The following is a 15,037-nucleotide window of genomic DNA, read 5'->3' as shown; positions in this document are numbered from 1 at the left end:
CTGCTTTAGTCTGAGACTTGAATCTGCAGTGTTCTGTGACCCTATCTAGATAACACAGATGTGACAAAAGGGCTGTTATCTCCAAACTGCTTCCTGACAAAAGATATAAAGAAAAAAGCAGGATTCCTGATAGATTACTTAATTTCTGGAGGTTTTTACCTTATTTCTGTCCCATAACTACAACTACTTCTTTTCTTCTAGAACCTGACTTTCTGTGTGAAAATTTAATTCACTGACAAGATAAATAAAAAGAATGTGTCTTTTTACAGAGTGAGAGATAACATACATACATGCATGTGTTCAGGGGGTTGTATTTTTCTCCTACAGAATACTGCACTTGGTTCTTGGCTACGCTATCCATTCTTGCCTGATGTATCTCCCATCCTAAAAAATGAGCTCACCTGAGACAAGATTCAGTGATTAAAGGACAGAATTAAGACTCACTGTTCCAAATTTTCATCATTGGCCTTGACATAACACACTTTTTATTCAAAAAACAAAAACAAAAAAAACCTTGCTACTTCACAGAACTTCAGAATTAGTTTTTGTAAAGCACTTTCAAGTTCCTCACGTGATGAATGTATTCTTGTTGTATGAGACACCAAAACTAGGAAGTGACCTGAATTTCTTCTTTCTTTCCAAGTAAAACCATGTATGAAATGAAATTGCTAAATGAAATTTGTATTTAATTACTGTGGTAGGTACCATGCCACTCCTGAAATCAAGATTCCATTAGCACCAAGTAACATGCTAAATCTAGAGATCATTTATTTGATTCCAATATAATCTGTTCCAAAACATACTTTGCTGAAGTCAAATCTACTTATCCAAAACACAAAACAGGCTATATTTAGTTTTGTATTATTACTTTAAAAAATTGTTGTTAAACATTTTGGCCTCAAGAAAAAACAGCCTGTGAATTCACTGACAATCTCAAATAATTAACTTCAGTTTCCAAAACCCTATCACCAGCTGTCTCAAACTCTTTCACAGATCAAGCCAAACCTATGTTTAAAGTTAAGAATACAAAAGATATGAATCATGTTTTTATAAAAATGTAAAAAGCTAATCAAAATTACATGTTTTGATATTTAATCTCTGAAGAATGGGGTATAGCAGCAGAAACTCAAGTATAATAAGAACTATCAACAATAAACACAAGAAATTAGTGCAAAGATTGCAATAGAAGGATTTCTTGAGTACAATGAGAATATAAAGAGACATTCTAATTTGTACAAAAACAGTCCCAGCTCTGCATACGATCTCCTCTAGAAATACAACCACATATGATGAAATGCATATTTGCAAATAATAGTTATTAAAAAGTGTGCTTTATTGGGTTTGTTCACTCTTCTCTTGGTAGGTCTAGTTTGCAGGAATTCTGTAAAGACAAATTTGCATAATTAGACATTTTTAACTCCTTTGTATATTAAGTTTTAGATTTAATTGATAACAGGTGCAGCACATACAGTCCTAAATAGAAATTTTGCAGCTATTGACTGTTTTCTCTCACTGAACAAAAACAGTAGATAGAACTAGTGATTTTCACTTGAACTTAATTTCCACATGAAGCATTATTAGAACACCACATATTGTAGTAAACAAATTTGCAATTAGCATTTAGTAAGTGTGTGACAATGTGGCAGATTTAAAAAATAAAAACAAGTTCACCACAAATATTAAAATATCAGTTTACCTATAGCGGAGCATGAAATTGGCTGTGCATTGCTATTGCCTGTTGAAGTTTTTCCTCTTTGGCTCTTCTACAGTGGCAGAGCTAAAATACAAGACATAGGACCAGTGACTCCTGAAAGGAATTTTGTACTACACATACTGCAGTTTCTCTTTAATGATTTAGCTACTTTGCAGGCTCTTTGAAAAGGGAAAGTCATGTGAACCACCTCCTTTCCAAAATCCAAGCTGAGTAATTGTCTATGTTTTGGTAACATCACTCCAAAGCAGTTATTTACAACAGAAAAGAATCATTTCCTATGTTATGAAATGCATTTATCAGACATCTTTAAAGAAAAGGTACACTACCAAGTTGCTCTTGTCAGACCATGACTAAGAAAGGTGATTTATGAATCTGTTACCTATTTGGTGATAGTCATTAATAGAATAGCTAGAGTTTAGAAAGTTTAATAAATTAAGGATTAAGGTTGCTTAATACAACATATCATTCTCTACGGATTTCTTTCCAAATACAAAAATGTCCTTGTGGCTATCTTCCCTATATTTTTACAGGATAGAGAAGAACATGGGACACAAAAATACCTGCAACAGCACAGGCCTAGAGTCTGATGCAGGAGATCCTGGTATTCCTGTGTTAAAAGCTTATGCTCCTTAAAAACGCAGATTCCATTTTAAAGTGACTGAAGCCACTTATGGATATATTTTTCTTTTGTTGGAGCTTGCAACTACTACTCTGAATAACAAGACTGCTCAAGTCTGCTTATGTCTTAGATTTATTTACTATGCACTGTATATATCTCTCAAATTAGAATGAATTGTTCACTACATACTGTTCTCTTTTCCATGAAACTACTGAGAAAGTCATCTATTTCTGTTTTGCCTTCCAAGAAGTCTTCTGCAATAGTGTCAGATTCTTCTTCAGCTTCATGAGCAGCTACTTTCAGTCTGGCTTGCAGAGCACTTGGACTGCAACTCTAAAAACATAAAAACACCTATTTAATATTAAACTGTCCATCAAAATTCACGTTTCCAAGAACAAGATAGATAAATGACTACATAAACATGGGATATGTGGATAGAGCATTATTATTATTACATAAAGACTAAGTGACTAAATGGAGCACCATCTCCAAGAAACAGTGTAAATTGATAAACTAGAAATGATTCAATCCAAGAAGAGTGCTGCCAGTTTAGTTCTTGATCTCAGCTTGATTCACAATCTTGTTCTCACAAGTGTATAAAGCTTTTCAGCTTCATTGATATTCTACACTGTTGAAAGCATCCAGCTTGTAAATCTGTCAGGTTCTTGAGTGCACACTTTCGGAATAGAATTATTGTTTAAGTGCCATCAATAAATAGACTCTACTGAAATTCAAAGTCAGTTATGAACTGGAAAAGTTTAAGGTGATAAAAGTCCCTTTTGGTTCAGCTTTTAAGTAACCTTGAAATGATTCAGTCAATCCTAATTTACATTTTCAAAAATAAATGCTATTAATATGCAGTTTCCCTCACTTAGTCCCTCAAACAGGTATTATGGAAAATAATGTCCACATGTAACTCTGCAAAACTTAACATACTTTTTCCCCCTTATTAAGCAAAGAGAAAAATATTTTGCTCGTAGAAACACAACTTTGAACAAACTACTGCTTCACATTGTCTTTACTCAGCTAACCTCAGAGCAGTTTATCCTGGGCCTCTTATTTTATTGCACCTGAAGCGGTTAGGAAAACTAGAGAAAGTGTTCTGCTAAAAGTCTAACTACAGATTTGGGCTTGGTTGTATATTTAAAGTATTGAAGAGCAAGGAGTAATCTTATATCAAATTATGACAAACTAGTAGATTAGGACTCTAGCCCAGAAAAGACAAAAAGACTGATTACTACAAAATCTTGAACAGCATAATAAAGGGAGATTAAGCAGTTACTGCAACTTTCACTACCAAAAGTAGAGATAATCAACCGATGTTTGCAAGCGGCAGATTCAACAAGCAAGATAAAATGGTTCTTCACACAGTATGTAGCTAAACTACATAACTCTTTACCACAAGATATTATACATATTGGAAATAAACATGATCAAAAGGGAGATTAGAAGACTCTCCTCCTAGAAGGGAACTTGTGGAAAAGAATCCAGGGAATGCTATGCAAGACACTACTGCTGACTCCAGAAGTAGATGGGCTGCTAATCTGGTCCAGTATATTCATTCTTACATGCTCTTATAAACTCAAGCCTTTATGCCTGTTTATTGCCTATAATTTCATTATTTTTCCTCCACTATGCTGGGACAATTAGTCAGAACATGATTCATTTTTTCAGTAGGAGTCTGTACAGAGCCATAAGTGCAACATTAAGGTATTTTTATATAGATTTAACATTTTAGATGCTTGGACCCCCCTTCATCTACCCCATGAAAAATATTTGGTTTGCCTAGCGTAAAGTTGTAATGAAACCAGAAAAATCCTGTTGATTTAATCAGTACTTTTGTGTAAAATGAGCAAAGTTTGTTCTCATAAAAGATAACTAAAATATACCCACAGTACAAGGGAAAAAAACTTGCCTGGAATTTTGAAGGATGAGATACCAGGAGACTGGTACAAAGCAAGCATCTCAAACAAAGATACAGCATATGGGGGGGGGAAAAAAAAAGCACAAAAATTCAGCTGCAACTGCAGCTCTCAGCCTCCTAACCATTAATCAGCAAATCAAACTTAGAAAAAAGGAAAGCTAACATAACAGTGGGCATTTTGTCCTATTCTTGAGAGGCTTCTTACTGAAGTAGAAAGTTTCTCAATGCCAGCCAACTATCTCTGTCCACTTTAAGGCCAATTTACATCACACAGAAAGAAGACATTAGCAGTCAGTCTGTTCTGATTTTCAAGTAAGAAAGCATTCAACTCATTTAGATCACTGATGAGGTCATTTAGTTTGCTATCATATAATTTACCTACTTGCGATTTCACATTTTGTTACACTTTGGACATTTTGAAATTCAGATACTATACATGCTGTCTTCATGCATTGTTGTACTCTCAGATAAAAATCTTGCAAACAATAAAACAATTTATGCATCAAAAACTTCATGATAAATTACTTCTTTAAATGCATAACCTGGTAAATATACTAAGAAATTACTCTTTCCTTTACCCAATTTACTTTCTGAAGTAATGACTTTCCCCTATTTGTGCTTTAGAATGTGCAAAGTTTGACAGTATATGTAACATACTGGCATAACTAGTGAATCACAGAATTTAAAGCTGTACAGCAATGGTTTTAACCATTTTTATCAGGTACAGTTTTACAGATTCCTTATGTTAAATGGGTATATTGATTTAACAAGGCTTTAGTAAAAATAATTTTATTCTTAAAACTGTTTGCCATAAGATTAAACCTAAGAACAGATCAAAAGGCTCATTCATCACATTCTTCCAACCTTGTTTCTACTGTACCATAAAAAACAGCAGTGTAATTTTAACACTGTTTTGTTTTTAAATTAGTTGGCACTTCACTGTTTTAGTTCATACTTGATGTGAATGAATCTCACTATTTCAAAAAAGCAGAGTTCAACCAGAAGAATATTCTTCATGGATAAAGGTACAWGTCAAAACTTCAGTTTTAGTGAAGTATTCTTAAAAGATTATATGAAATAGAGATTAGATACCTCACTAAGTTCATGCTGTCTTTGCATCTTTTTCTCAAAGGCTGCTTTCATCTGTGTGAGCTGCTCATACTGGAAGTAAAAAAGAATGAATGTTTTTTCCCCCCTGAAAATACAGAACACTGCAACTACTTTTTCTGGAAAAGTTTTCATTGTTCACTTACTTTATCCAACACTGTCTGTCTTTTTGCCTCTAAACTAGGCTCCAACAATAAGTTTATTTCTGTAAAATAAAATCACTATTATTATTATTTTTTTTTTTAAGGATTCAGTTCCCGGAACACAGCCAGAGATGCTAATGTTTTGACAACTTACTTGCCAGCTCTTCAATGCTTTTCACTAACTCATCTCTATCAGTAATGACTTGCTTCAGCTGTGGTAGATTCACAAACTGTTCCAGTAACACTTCCTCTTGATCATTCATATTGGTCAGCTGCGATATACTAGATTGAAACAGAGAGAAAAAGCAGATTTAAAGCTAACAGCAAGCATTACATGTAGAGTTACTCATTTTTGCCAAAGCATTTTTTTAACACTACYCAGCACAGCTGTAATACCACTCGTGACTCTTAGATACACTCATCATATTGCCAACAAATTCTAAAGCCTCAGCTGCCTACAGAATAATCATGGAATTTAAGCTCGTCTTCTTGGAAGTACCAGACTTCCTTGAAATGTTTTATTTCTAAAAAACAAAACAAAAAACCCACCACACAAAAAGAACACCAAAAAAACCCCGCACCCCCAAACCTTTCTGCTACATATTAAAGATGCTGCTAGGACTTATAGTCCATTTAGCTAAGTTCAACACAGACTCTTAAAAGGTGTCCAGAGCAGCCAAAACCCAGAATTTTTTCTTGCCAAAGGTCCTTTTCTTTTCTTTAAAGAACATAGCTTTCAATTAGTAAGCTATGACAACACCATAAAGATGAGATCAGCAAGTGAATAAACCAAGTTCCTAAGACCCTTTCATAATTAATAATTAAATAATAATCCTTTCAATCACAGACAACAGATTAAGGAGCCTGTCTCAATAGATCTGAGCAAGTTACTGTGAAAATAACTGATCTGATTTTTGAATTGTGACAAGGTAATACTTTTGATGCAAAGCCACTCTCAAGTCTGCTTTCCTATACTGCCTTCTCCTTCAAGAGTTAGAGTTGTTCTATTAGTAGCAATTAAATCCCTGGTGAAGTCCCAGAAGATAGAGCAGAAGACTTTGACAGAAAAAATAAAAATAGATGTTTATTCCAGGTGTTGAATCCTGAAATATTGTTCCTACTGAGAAGACCCTAAACAAGAATTTAAATACAAGAATTTAAATACAAGGCTTACTTACCAGTTAGCAAATTATATGTTCAGAAAATAATTGACGTATTTATCATTTCTCCAAAGTACTTTCAGTGATGTATTCAGAAAGAATTATTACAAAAATTACTTGCAGACCAGCAATAACTGACTTCTAACGAATATGAAAGTTTTATCACATTCTAAAAATTTACCTTAGTTCTGAGAGTTCTGGAAATGTATCAGGAACATCAGGCATCTTGTAAGTAAATCCATTCTGGCCAACCTAAATGGAAATTTAGGAATGCTTAGCAAATCTCTGAACAGCAATTTCTTGATAATTCTTGATAATTCAAGCCTGGAAATGAATCTCTGTCATCAATAAAAACAAAGTAGTAAGTAGCTATAGCACTAGTCTCCAAATAGAAAAAGTCTAGCTCAATCACAGCAACAAAAATACTTGGGAACATTTGAGGTGGCATGTCACAAAAGAGTAGTCAAATCTGGAGGAAAATAATTCTGTCTTGCTAAGTGCTCCATTCAAGATTAGTTGAATGACTCAGGAAAGACACAGGAGGAACAATTCAGAAAAATAAGAATAGAGAAAAAGACAGAAATTTTGGTATCTCACATGTGGTGTTTTTAGCTATAACCCTCAGGAAAAAAGTCTGTAGAGAAGAAAAATATCTGTCCTCATAGAAGGTAAAAATTCTCAGTTCTACCACATGAACAAAACATGCCTTCTGAGATTAAAAAAAGCTTTGGTTTCTACAGACAATTTTAACCTCATGATGAGAGAAACATGAAACATTTAGATATCAAGTTTATTGGAAGAGATTCAAAAAATTCCCTCTGGAGTGCAGAGCAGGAGGAATGTGCAGGGGGGTGTGTGCCGGGGAAGGAGGTACACACATGGAAGCTCCATGAAGAGAAGCTATTTGAACCAAGTGAAAATTAGAAAAATACCCTACATATAAAGACTGGAGACTACATATTGTTCTCATCTGATAAATTCTATCTAGGAAATCCTGTATAGAAGGGCTTTACATTTTCCATGATTGTAAAAACAGTCACTATATACTTAAGAATACAGTGTAGCTCAAAAGAAATATATACAAAAATATTTAGTCTAGTTTCACTGAAGCTCAAAAAAACACTTGCTGGTCTGCCTTCAATGTTGTTCTCAAAACCTTTTCATCACAACCAAAATGATAGTTTCATTTTCCTAGCACAAGCAAAACAAATAAGTACACTGACTTAGACTGATCCCTTGAGTTTTGTGGCATTGCCCTGTCTGCCTTTAAGGAGACTTATAGCCAGTGTCTGACAACTTGAGCAACAAACCTCAGCGCACAAACCTGAAGTACTGCTTCTGCTGTTGGAACAGGCAGTGGCAGATCAGCAATCAAGCCGTAAGAGGGAGCAGCAGGCTTATCTGTAGCGTAACTCGAAGGAACAGATTCAGCAACTGGCACAGCGGCTATAGTTCTATTTGTTTCTTGGGGTGGATAGGGAGGAAGAAATGGAAACCCCTGACGTGCATACGGAGGCATTCCAGATGGTTTGCTGTAAAGGCTAAAAACATGATCATCAGCAACCAATGGCTTACGGCACATTTCTCATCATTTGAATTTTAACTACTAGAGCATGTACAAGAGATAATACTGAACTTTTAGAAGATGACAAACATTTTTGTTCTCATTTACTTCTAACATAGTAAGTCTACTTTACCTATTATAGTGCTCTACAGTTATACAAGTCTGTTAAGTTAAAACCTACTATAAAGCAGCCAAAAAAAAATTGTTCTTTAGTTGTTAGAGAGCAAATCAGAGGTGCATTCAAAAATCTGCTTCTCAAAGATTTATGAGGGCATAAATTTAAATTGTTTCCATATAGAAGTCCTAAGAAATACATCTGTGTTACTCAAATTCTCATTTACAGTATAGCCTTTAATGGCTTTGGCAATACATACGTAAGTACTTTTAAATAACATGAATGATTTTTTAAAATCCACCATTGTAATGTAAAACATTACAGCCTTGTCTGTACTACTATACTACTCACAGCTGAATTTCTAAGATCACCTTTACCTATTTAATCCAACTATCATTTAAATTCACATCKGTGCAACAAAAACTGCTTCCTACCCTGAGAGATTATGAACAGAACATGAAAAAAATACAACTGCTCACATCATGATCTATAGAGATTTTAAGATTTCTTCCGATAATGTAAACACTCGTGACTTTACATGCTTTTATTTTCTTTAAAACGAACATTAGCATGCTGATACAACAAATCCAACACAAGTCAGTGTTGCTTCTTAAAACAATCATGTTTTCATCACAGGGGTGAGGGTGTTATAAGTCTCTCAATAAATCCACTATATTATTTCGTTTTCTCCATGCCTTAGATGCCTTGTTTAATCTTTACAGTTTTTAAAATGTTACTATAGTTCCATTACAATTATAAACACCTACTATGGAAACGATGTTGAGTTAGGAGCCAGAACTGGTGGATTCTTCCAAAACTCATCCAATAAACTTTGAATAATTTTTCCAAGGTCTGAGTGCATTGCAAACTGGTTTAAAAAAAAAAAATTAAAGAAGCTAAACACATAAGAGAAAATATTTCTGGAATCCAACACCTCTGAAACATGCTGGACACGACCATTTATTACACTCACACGGCAGCGTTGTAAATGATTTCAGAGACATATCAACGAATGTAAACTTGCAAGCTCTAAATACTTTAGAAACTTTGTTCCTTTAAGTGTTAAAGCCACCCAGAACTGAACAGAAACTAAAACTTTTTAACTATGCCATTATAAATGGAGAATCAATTAAGCATGGCATCGCTAACAAACAAAAAAACCCCTTAGTTACAGAGGTGCATTTGAAAAAAAAATAAAAATCAAGATTTAAGGTTTTGAGACAAAAAGCATCATTAATTACATTCGGAAAAGTGTCGTTCTAAAAGACACATCTGTGTTGGCAAAGAAAATAAATGAAGAACATATTAAAATATTGCACATTAGACCTAAAGCCTTCACACTTTTCTATCAGAATACAGGTAGAAAGAATTAGGCTGCAAAACTGTCTTAAAATATCTTCCTCCTTTATTTGGAATATACTGTAGAGAAACAAGAACTGTGCTAACCGGTACTATGAAGAAAAATGACAGTAACTTTCTAAGTCATCATAACTTAATACAGTTTCAGATATACTAAATACTGAATACTGAATTCAGTAATAGTAGTAGTAATAGAAAAAAATAGTAGCGTACTGAATACTACTGAATTTTTGTTTTCAGACCAAGAGCATTTGAGCGGGATTAGGATCCAAGCAAGTCTTTTTTGCCAGAAAGATTGGCAATAACCTAATATGACATGCATTAAAATTGCCAGTTAATAGTAGACATATAAAGTTACAAATTATACATACATTACTTATTAGTGGACAGGTCACATATACACCCTGCTTGTCCAGTAAATGATGTCTCACAGGTGGGAACACACTGATGACTGGTTTTTCCTGAGGAAACTGAGGTGGTAGCAAGCTGCAAATATAAAAATAACCATTACTACAGCTATGCCCCATAATAAAGTTTGCTATAAGAAGTCTTCTTATACAAAGAAAACACACTACTAATTACATAAGCTTACTTTTCTATGAAAACTGTTATGGAGAAATATAGCGTGAACCACACAAGAGGATTATTCAGTTACAAAATTAGAAGTCAGTAATGACACTTCAGAGAGGTTAGAATATTAGGCTTCTCTGGAACTGAAAAGAGTATTTGCTGGGGAAAAGGCCTGGATAACAATGAAGCAATTATGTCCACAGACAAAGCAAATGTAGAAAATATCCCTGACACATTACTAATACAATAATTTTCTAACAATTAACAACTTTGTAATAAAGACAATGCAGTATGACCTCTAAGAATATTAGACAACGTATCAAAACCTTGAGGCTAAAGTAATAAAAACTTGTGAATAGGGTATCTTGATCATTTGCCAGAGCAAAGAACGAAAGCACCCAAAAAACATGTAAATTCAGTGGAAATATTACCATGAATCAACTTTAAGTTCTGATCCAGAAGATCATACTTACTGAGGTAAGAGTAAATATGAGGAACTAGCAGCAGGTTAGTAAGCTGCTGTTTAAATTTGCTTTTACTAGAGGGGCACTCCGACATCAGAAACACTTAGTTTTATGCTACTTGCTTCTACTAAAAACATGCAGGTTATCTTAGAAATTGAGCATGGGAAAAAAGTTATGCTTCAAGTTGAGCATCTGCATTATGAACACAACTAGTTTCACTCAAGTCACTAAAACTACTAATGCAAGTCAAGTTTACAGTTCCTGAAATTAGTTATGAGATGGGAGCCATTTATATTATACTCCTATTTTTTGTTAGAAAAATATTAATTTTCAGGATGCACATAGTGGTATCTCACTCTACTTACATGTTAATATTAATTGTCAAGTTGTTTACAGTGAATGGCAGTCGATATTCCACATCTTTCTGAATTTCTACAATGCTGTCAAACAAAGAAGGAATTGTTAGCATTCAATTCATGGTCAATATAACAGCCTTTGTACCTACAACCTAAAAGGCGTTACCTCAGACACTCTTTTCATTTAGTTTTCTTCTGAAAAACTTACTTAAGAAGAAAATTGAAATCACTGGAATAAGTCAATATGCTTTAAATTAACTTCAAATATAATTTTGAACATAAGTTTTAGGAAACGTAAAACAATCACCACACAATTTGTGACTGCATTTGCTTTAGTATGTAGGCAAGGGCATTGGTTCAGTGTCTAAATTTTTGGTTGGTGTTCCTGCAATCTTAAYTGAGAAAAGATTTAATACATGTATTTACTGCTGTTATTCTGCCAGAAAGGGCATGTCATGGGCTTACTGTAAGATGACTTTATTGTAGACAGCTTTTTGCTGGATAAGATATGGATTCTTTTAACCAGTCTTGCTACAGCATATTTAAGAATATTATCCTTTATATACCTAAACAGACACCATACCACTTCTGACAGGAAAAGTATTTAGCACATAAACAAGCAAACAAAAAAAAGAACACTTTTAAATCAGGACCTACATCAAGACCCCAGGCCTTACTTGGTAAAGTTATTGTAATTACCAATACAGTGAATACCTTTGCTGTTGCGGTACTGCTATTTATATAAAATACTTCATCTTCAATTGCTGCACTGGTTGCAATTTAGACAAATACACTGCTGTCCAAAAATCAAAGAAAATTTGACCAGGCAAGTTCATTCTTGCAGAAATTTCACAGAAGCTTACAGAAGCTATAAAAAAAAATTCCCACAACACAACAAAGAACAGATCTATACACTCAGCTCTTTCTTCATATGATGACCATGACAACTATAGGACAGCCAGCATTTCAGCAATTTTAACTTTACCACATAATACACAGGTGTAAAATACATTCTGAATCACACTGTGGCATCTTGACTTCTTCCTTACTGTTGACTTCCCAACCATTCCATCCTTTTATCCCATTTGAAATGCCAAGAAAGTCACTACCGCCCATCAGTTTTGTTATTTATAACTCCTTTTTGATTCCTCCACTGATTTCCATTTACTATTCCAAAGTCAGGTTTCCTACTACCTTCAAATCTGTGCAAAACTTCACTTCTGTTTTGTAAAGCCTTGTGTTACTGGCTGATCTGCCAACACTCCCAACTTATTTTCCCCCATCTACTGGCTTATAATAAGACATCCCATCACTGCTTTCTTCTAAATTGATTTTTATCTAACAAAACATTTACCTTCACAAGGCTTTACATCTGGTTCACATTTAAGTATCACTCCACTATGCTGTCTACAAATAAATATTTAAGGCATACATTACACTCAACCTACTTTCTTACTATTTGAGTCATTTTTTCCACATGCACTGAGTTCTATGCATTTACACAGATATTTTCAACAGTATTTCTCTGAAGAGCTACTTGCAAAAATTTAGAGCTCTGTAAGCCAAGAACACTMAAGACACAGCCCTCCTGAAAGCCCTGAGTGAGAAAACACATATCTTATGAAACTATTAAGAGAATGAATCCAAACTGGCTCCTCCTGTAACAGGCCAGTTACTCAGAAACTCTCCAAAACCAGCTGCTTTAATAAGAAGTTGATTTCAACATTCAAAGCAATCTACAACTTGTATGCAGAGCAAGACTGGTTTGAAAGATGGCATTCCAAAGAATACAAAGGAGGAAGAGAAGGAGGTGTAAACTTAACTCAGAAGCAACAGTTTCAGACAGCATAAACATATCTAGGCTGGTATTGGGAGAGAAAAGAGGTAAGAAAAATCAGCTTCATCTTATAATGCTTCAATCAAAAGAAGCTATTCCATTCTTTGCAGATCTCTTACATGCAGAGGGAGGGGGAAGGAAATTAAGCTTAAAAATTAGGCTGATTCCTCTTCTGCCTGCACCTGGTTACTAATATCATCCTCTCCCTCACCCTTCTAAGGGGACCAGACACAGCTAGAACTGGTAATAGTAACAGCTGGGTGTTCCCAGAAAGCCTCTTTGCACCCAGCTTTGGAAATGTCCCTGCCCTCCCCCCTTGCTCAAAAAAACCCCAAATAAATTATATGGAAAAAGTGTGTTCAGTGTAGGAGTGTTTTGTACCTCTGAAGTGTTATGTGCGCATACAACTTACAACTCTAGTTTTTAGAGCTTTGGGTATAAATGAAGAAAGGCACAAACTCAGCTACGCTTTGCCCTACCCACTCATCTTCCTCTCAAAGGCAACTCAGCATCCACTCTTTCCCTATGATGTGAAACCTGACACAGATAACACATCATTGAAGAATCATCACACACCCCCTAAGGGATAAAATCCAATCAGAGAGTTAGGGCTCTATTATGATATACCACACACTGAAGTCACCACCTCTTCTTTCTAACTGAAGGATTTTCTCAGGAGTTATCTCCTACATGTTTCTGCTTTTAATGACCTGTCAGGTACTTGAACAGTCAGCCTACAAAACTCCTTTGAGAAGGGTGTACGGGTATGCTCCCCTCCCCTGCACAACCTATACAAATTGGGAGGAGGGAGAAATGAAACAAGAAGCCCAGAAACTCCTAACTGATCAGTCCGAACAGTTGTAACCTTCTTTAAGGAGGTCTTCATTTGCCTACTTTTTGCTTTTTTGCCTATCCTTAAGAGTGACTATGTAGGCTAGTTTACATTGCTGAAAAGTTATGGTTGAGCAACTACCATCTCCCCACCCTTCTCTTTGTCCATTCCTGGCTGCAGGGTCCACTCCCTCTCTGTATATGTCRGCCCTGGTGCCTGCAGAACTGAGTAGTAAACCAGTTCAGTGAGCTGACCATGAGAAAAAAGTAAATAAATAAACAAAACCTTTTTCTGAGGACTTAAAGTCCCTGGTACAAAGAAAAGGGTAAAAATAAAAGGCAAAGGCCTGGCCAACAAAAACTTCTGGTTAGATAAGCTTAAGCTGTTGGGTAAGCTCTTAAAAAGAGTGAACCATCCTTCTAAAATATTTGTGAAAATTTGGCTCTGAAGAGATTTAAGTTTAAACAACCAACGACAGCAAACTACACTATCATACCTATGTTTCTTATGCGCTAATTTCAAATACTAAGACAGCAATTAGCTTGCAACTGTTAAACTCGGCTCGACTCCTTTCTTTCAAGGTTGGAAATCTGTTTCCCTCCCACTGCTGGCCTCAGTGTGACATAGCAGGAAACATTCCCTTTTCTTTTTCTGATAGCTTTTGGAGGCATCTCAGCCATTCCACTTCAACAGTCTTTTGAACATCCCAGGATGCACGATAAATGCTCACATGTTCACTAAAAACAACATCTAYGCATACCATGGGAACTGGCTCTCATTTAAAAGTAACTTGAAACATTTGAATTGTGGAACTCCTTTTAAGAGATGAACACTTTAAAAGAATTAAAAGAGAAAAAGCTAGGCAAGACTGATCAGCATGCAGCCAGTTGGAGCCTTTCAGGACAAAAGAATCATTTTGCAGTAAAAAGGGTGGTGGCAGAGCACTGTGGGGGTGGGCAGGGGAGGAGAGAAGACCCGACGCCTCCAGAACAAGTTAGAATACATAGTCAGTCATTAGCGGATTAGCACTGCACGTCGGAAAAACAGGTGGCAGAGCCAGAACGCTGCTGTCCCACAGCTGCTTACGGCACAGTGACTGCAGGCTCCTGCGTGCTCCTAGGTTTATTCTTCTGCGTCTTGACCTCAGAAAAACGACACTGTTTCTATAAGCAGGGCTTTACTCCGGCACCTACAGCTTACGCCCCTTCCTAGGCTTTCAGGCCGGAGCCCCGGGCGGCTGGGCCGGGCCGGCCCGCGGAGGCGCCCACGGGGC

General features: G+C 35.7%; 1 protein-coding gene across 1 annotated transcript in view; it reads right to left on the bottom strand.

The window, feature by feature from the left end:
• Positions 1–743: 743 nt before the first annotated feature.
• Positions 744–15,037, bottom strand: part of VPS37A (VPS37A, ESCRT-I subunit) — a 15,821-nt gene continuing 1,527 nt past the window's right edge. Inside the window, exons 2-13 of the mRNA XM_026078171.1 lie at positions 14,851–14,927; positions 11,105–11,179; positions 10,077–10,191; positions 9,114–9,214; positions 7,992–8,208; positions 6,849–6,919; positions 5,662–5,789; positions 5,511–5,569; positions 5,350–5,418; positions 2,523–2,666; positions 1,697–1,777; positions 744–1,381 (exon numbers count right to left, since the gene is read on the bottom strand). Coding sequence (XP_025933956.1) covers positions 1,697–1,777; positions 2,523–2,666; positions 5,350–5,418; positions 5,511–5,569; positions 5,662–5,789; positions 6,849–6,919; positions 7,992–8,208; positions 9,114–9,214; positions 10,077–10,191; positions 11,105–11,179; positions 14,851–14,927 — 1,137 coding nt within the window. The 3' untranslated portion in view covers positions 744–1,381. The remainder of the gene's footprint in view (positions 1,382–1,696; positions 1,778–2,522; positions 2,667–5,349; positions 5,419–5,510; positions 5,570–5,661; positions 5,790–6,848; positions 6,920–7,991; positions 8,209–9,113; positions 9,215–10,076; positions 10,192–11,104; positions 11,180–14,850; positions 14,928–15,037) is intronic.

The sequence above is a fragment of the Apteryx rowi genome, unplaced genomic scaffold (genome assembly GCF_003343035.1).
Source record: "Apteryx rowi isolate R43461 unplaced genomic scaffold, aptRow1 scaffold_472, whole genome shotgun sequence".
In the NCBI taxonomy this organism is placed as follows: Eukaryota; Metazoa; Chordata; class Aves; order Apterygiformes; family Apterygidae; genus Apteryx; species Apteryx rowi.
This window is presented reverse-complemented; position numbering and strand designations above follow the sequence as displayed.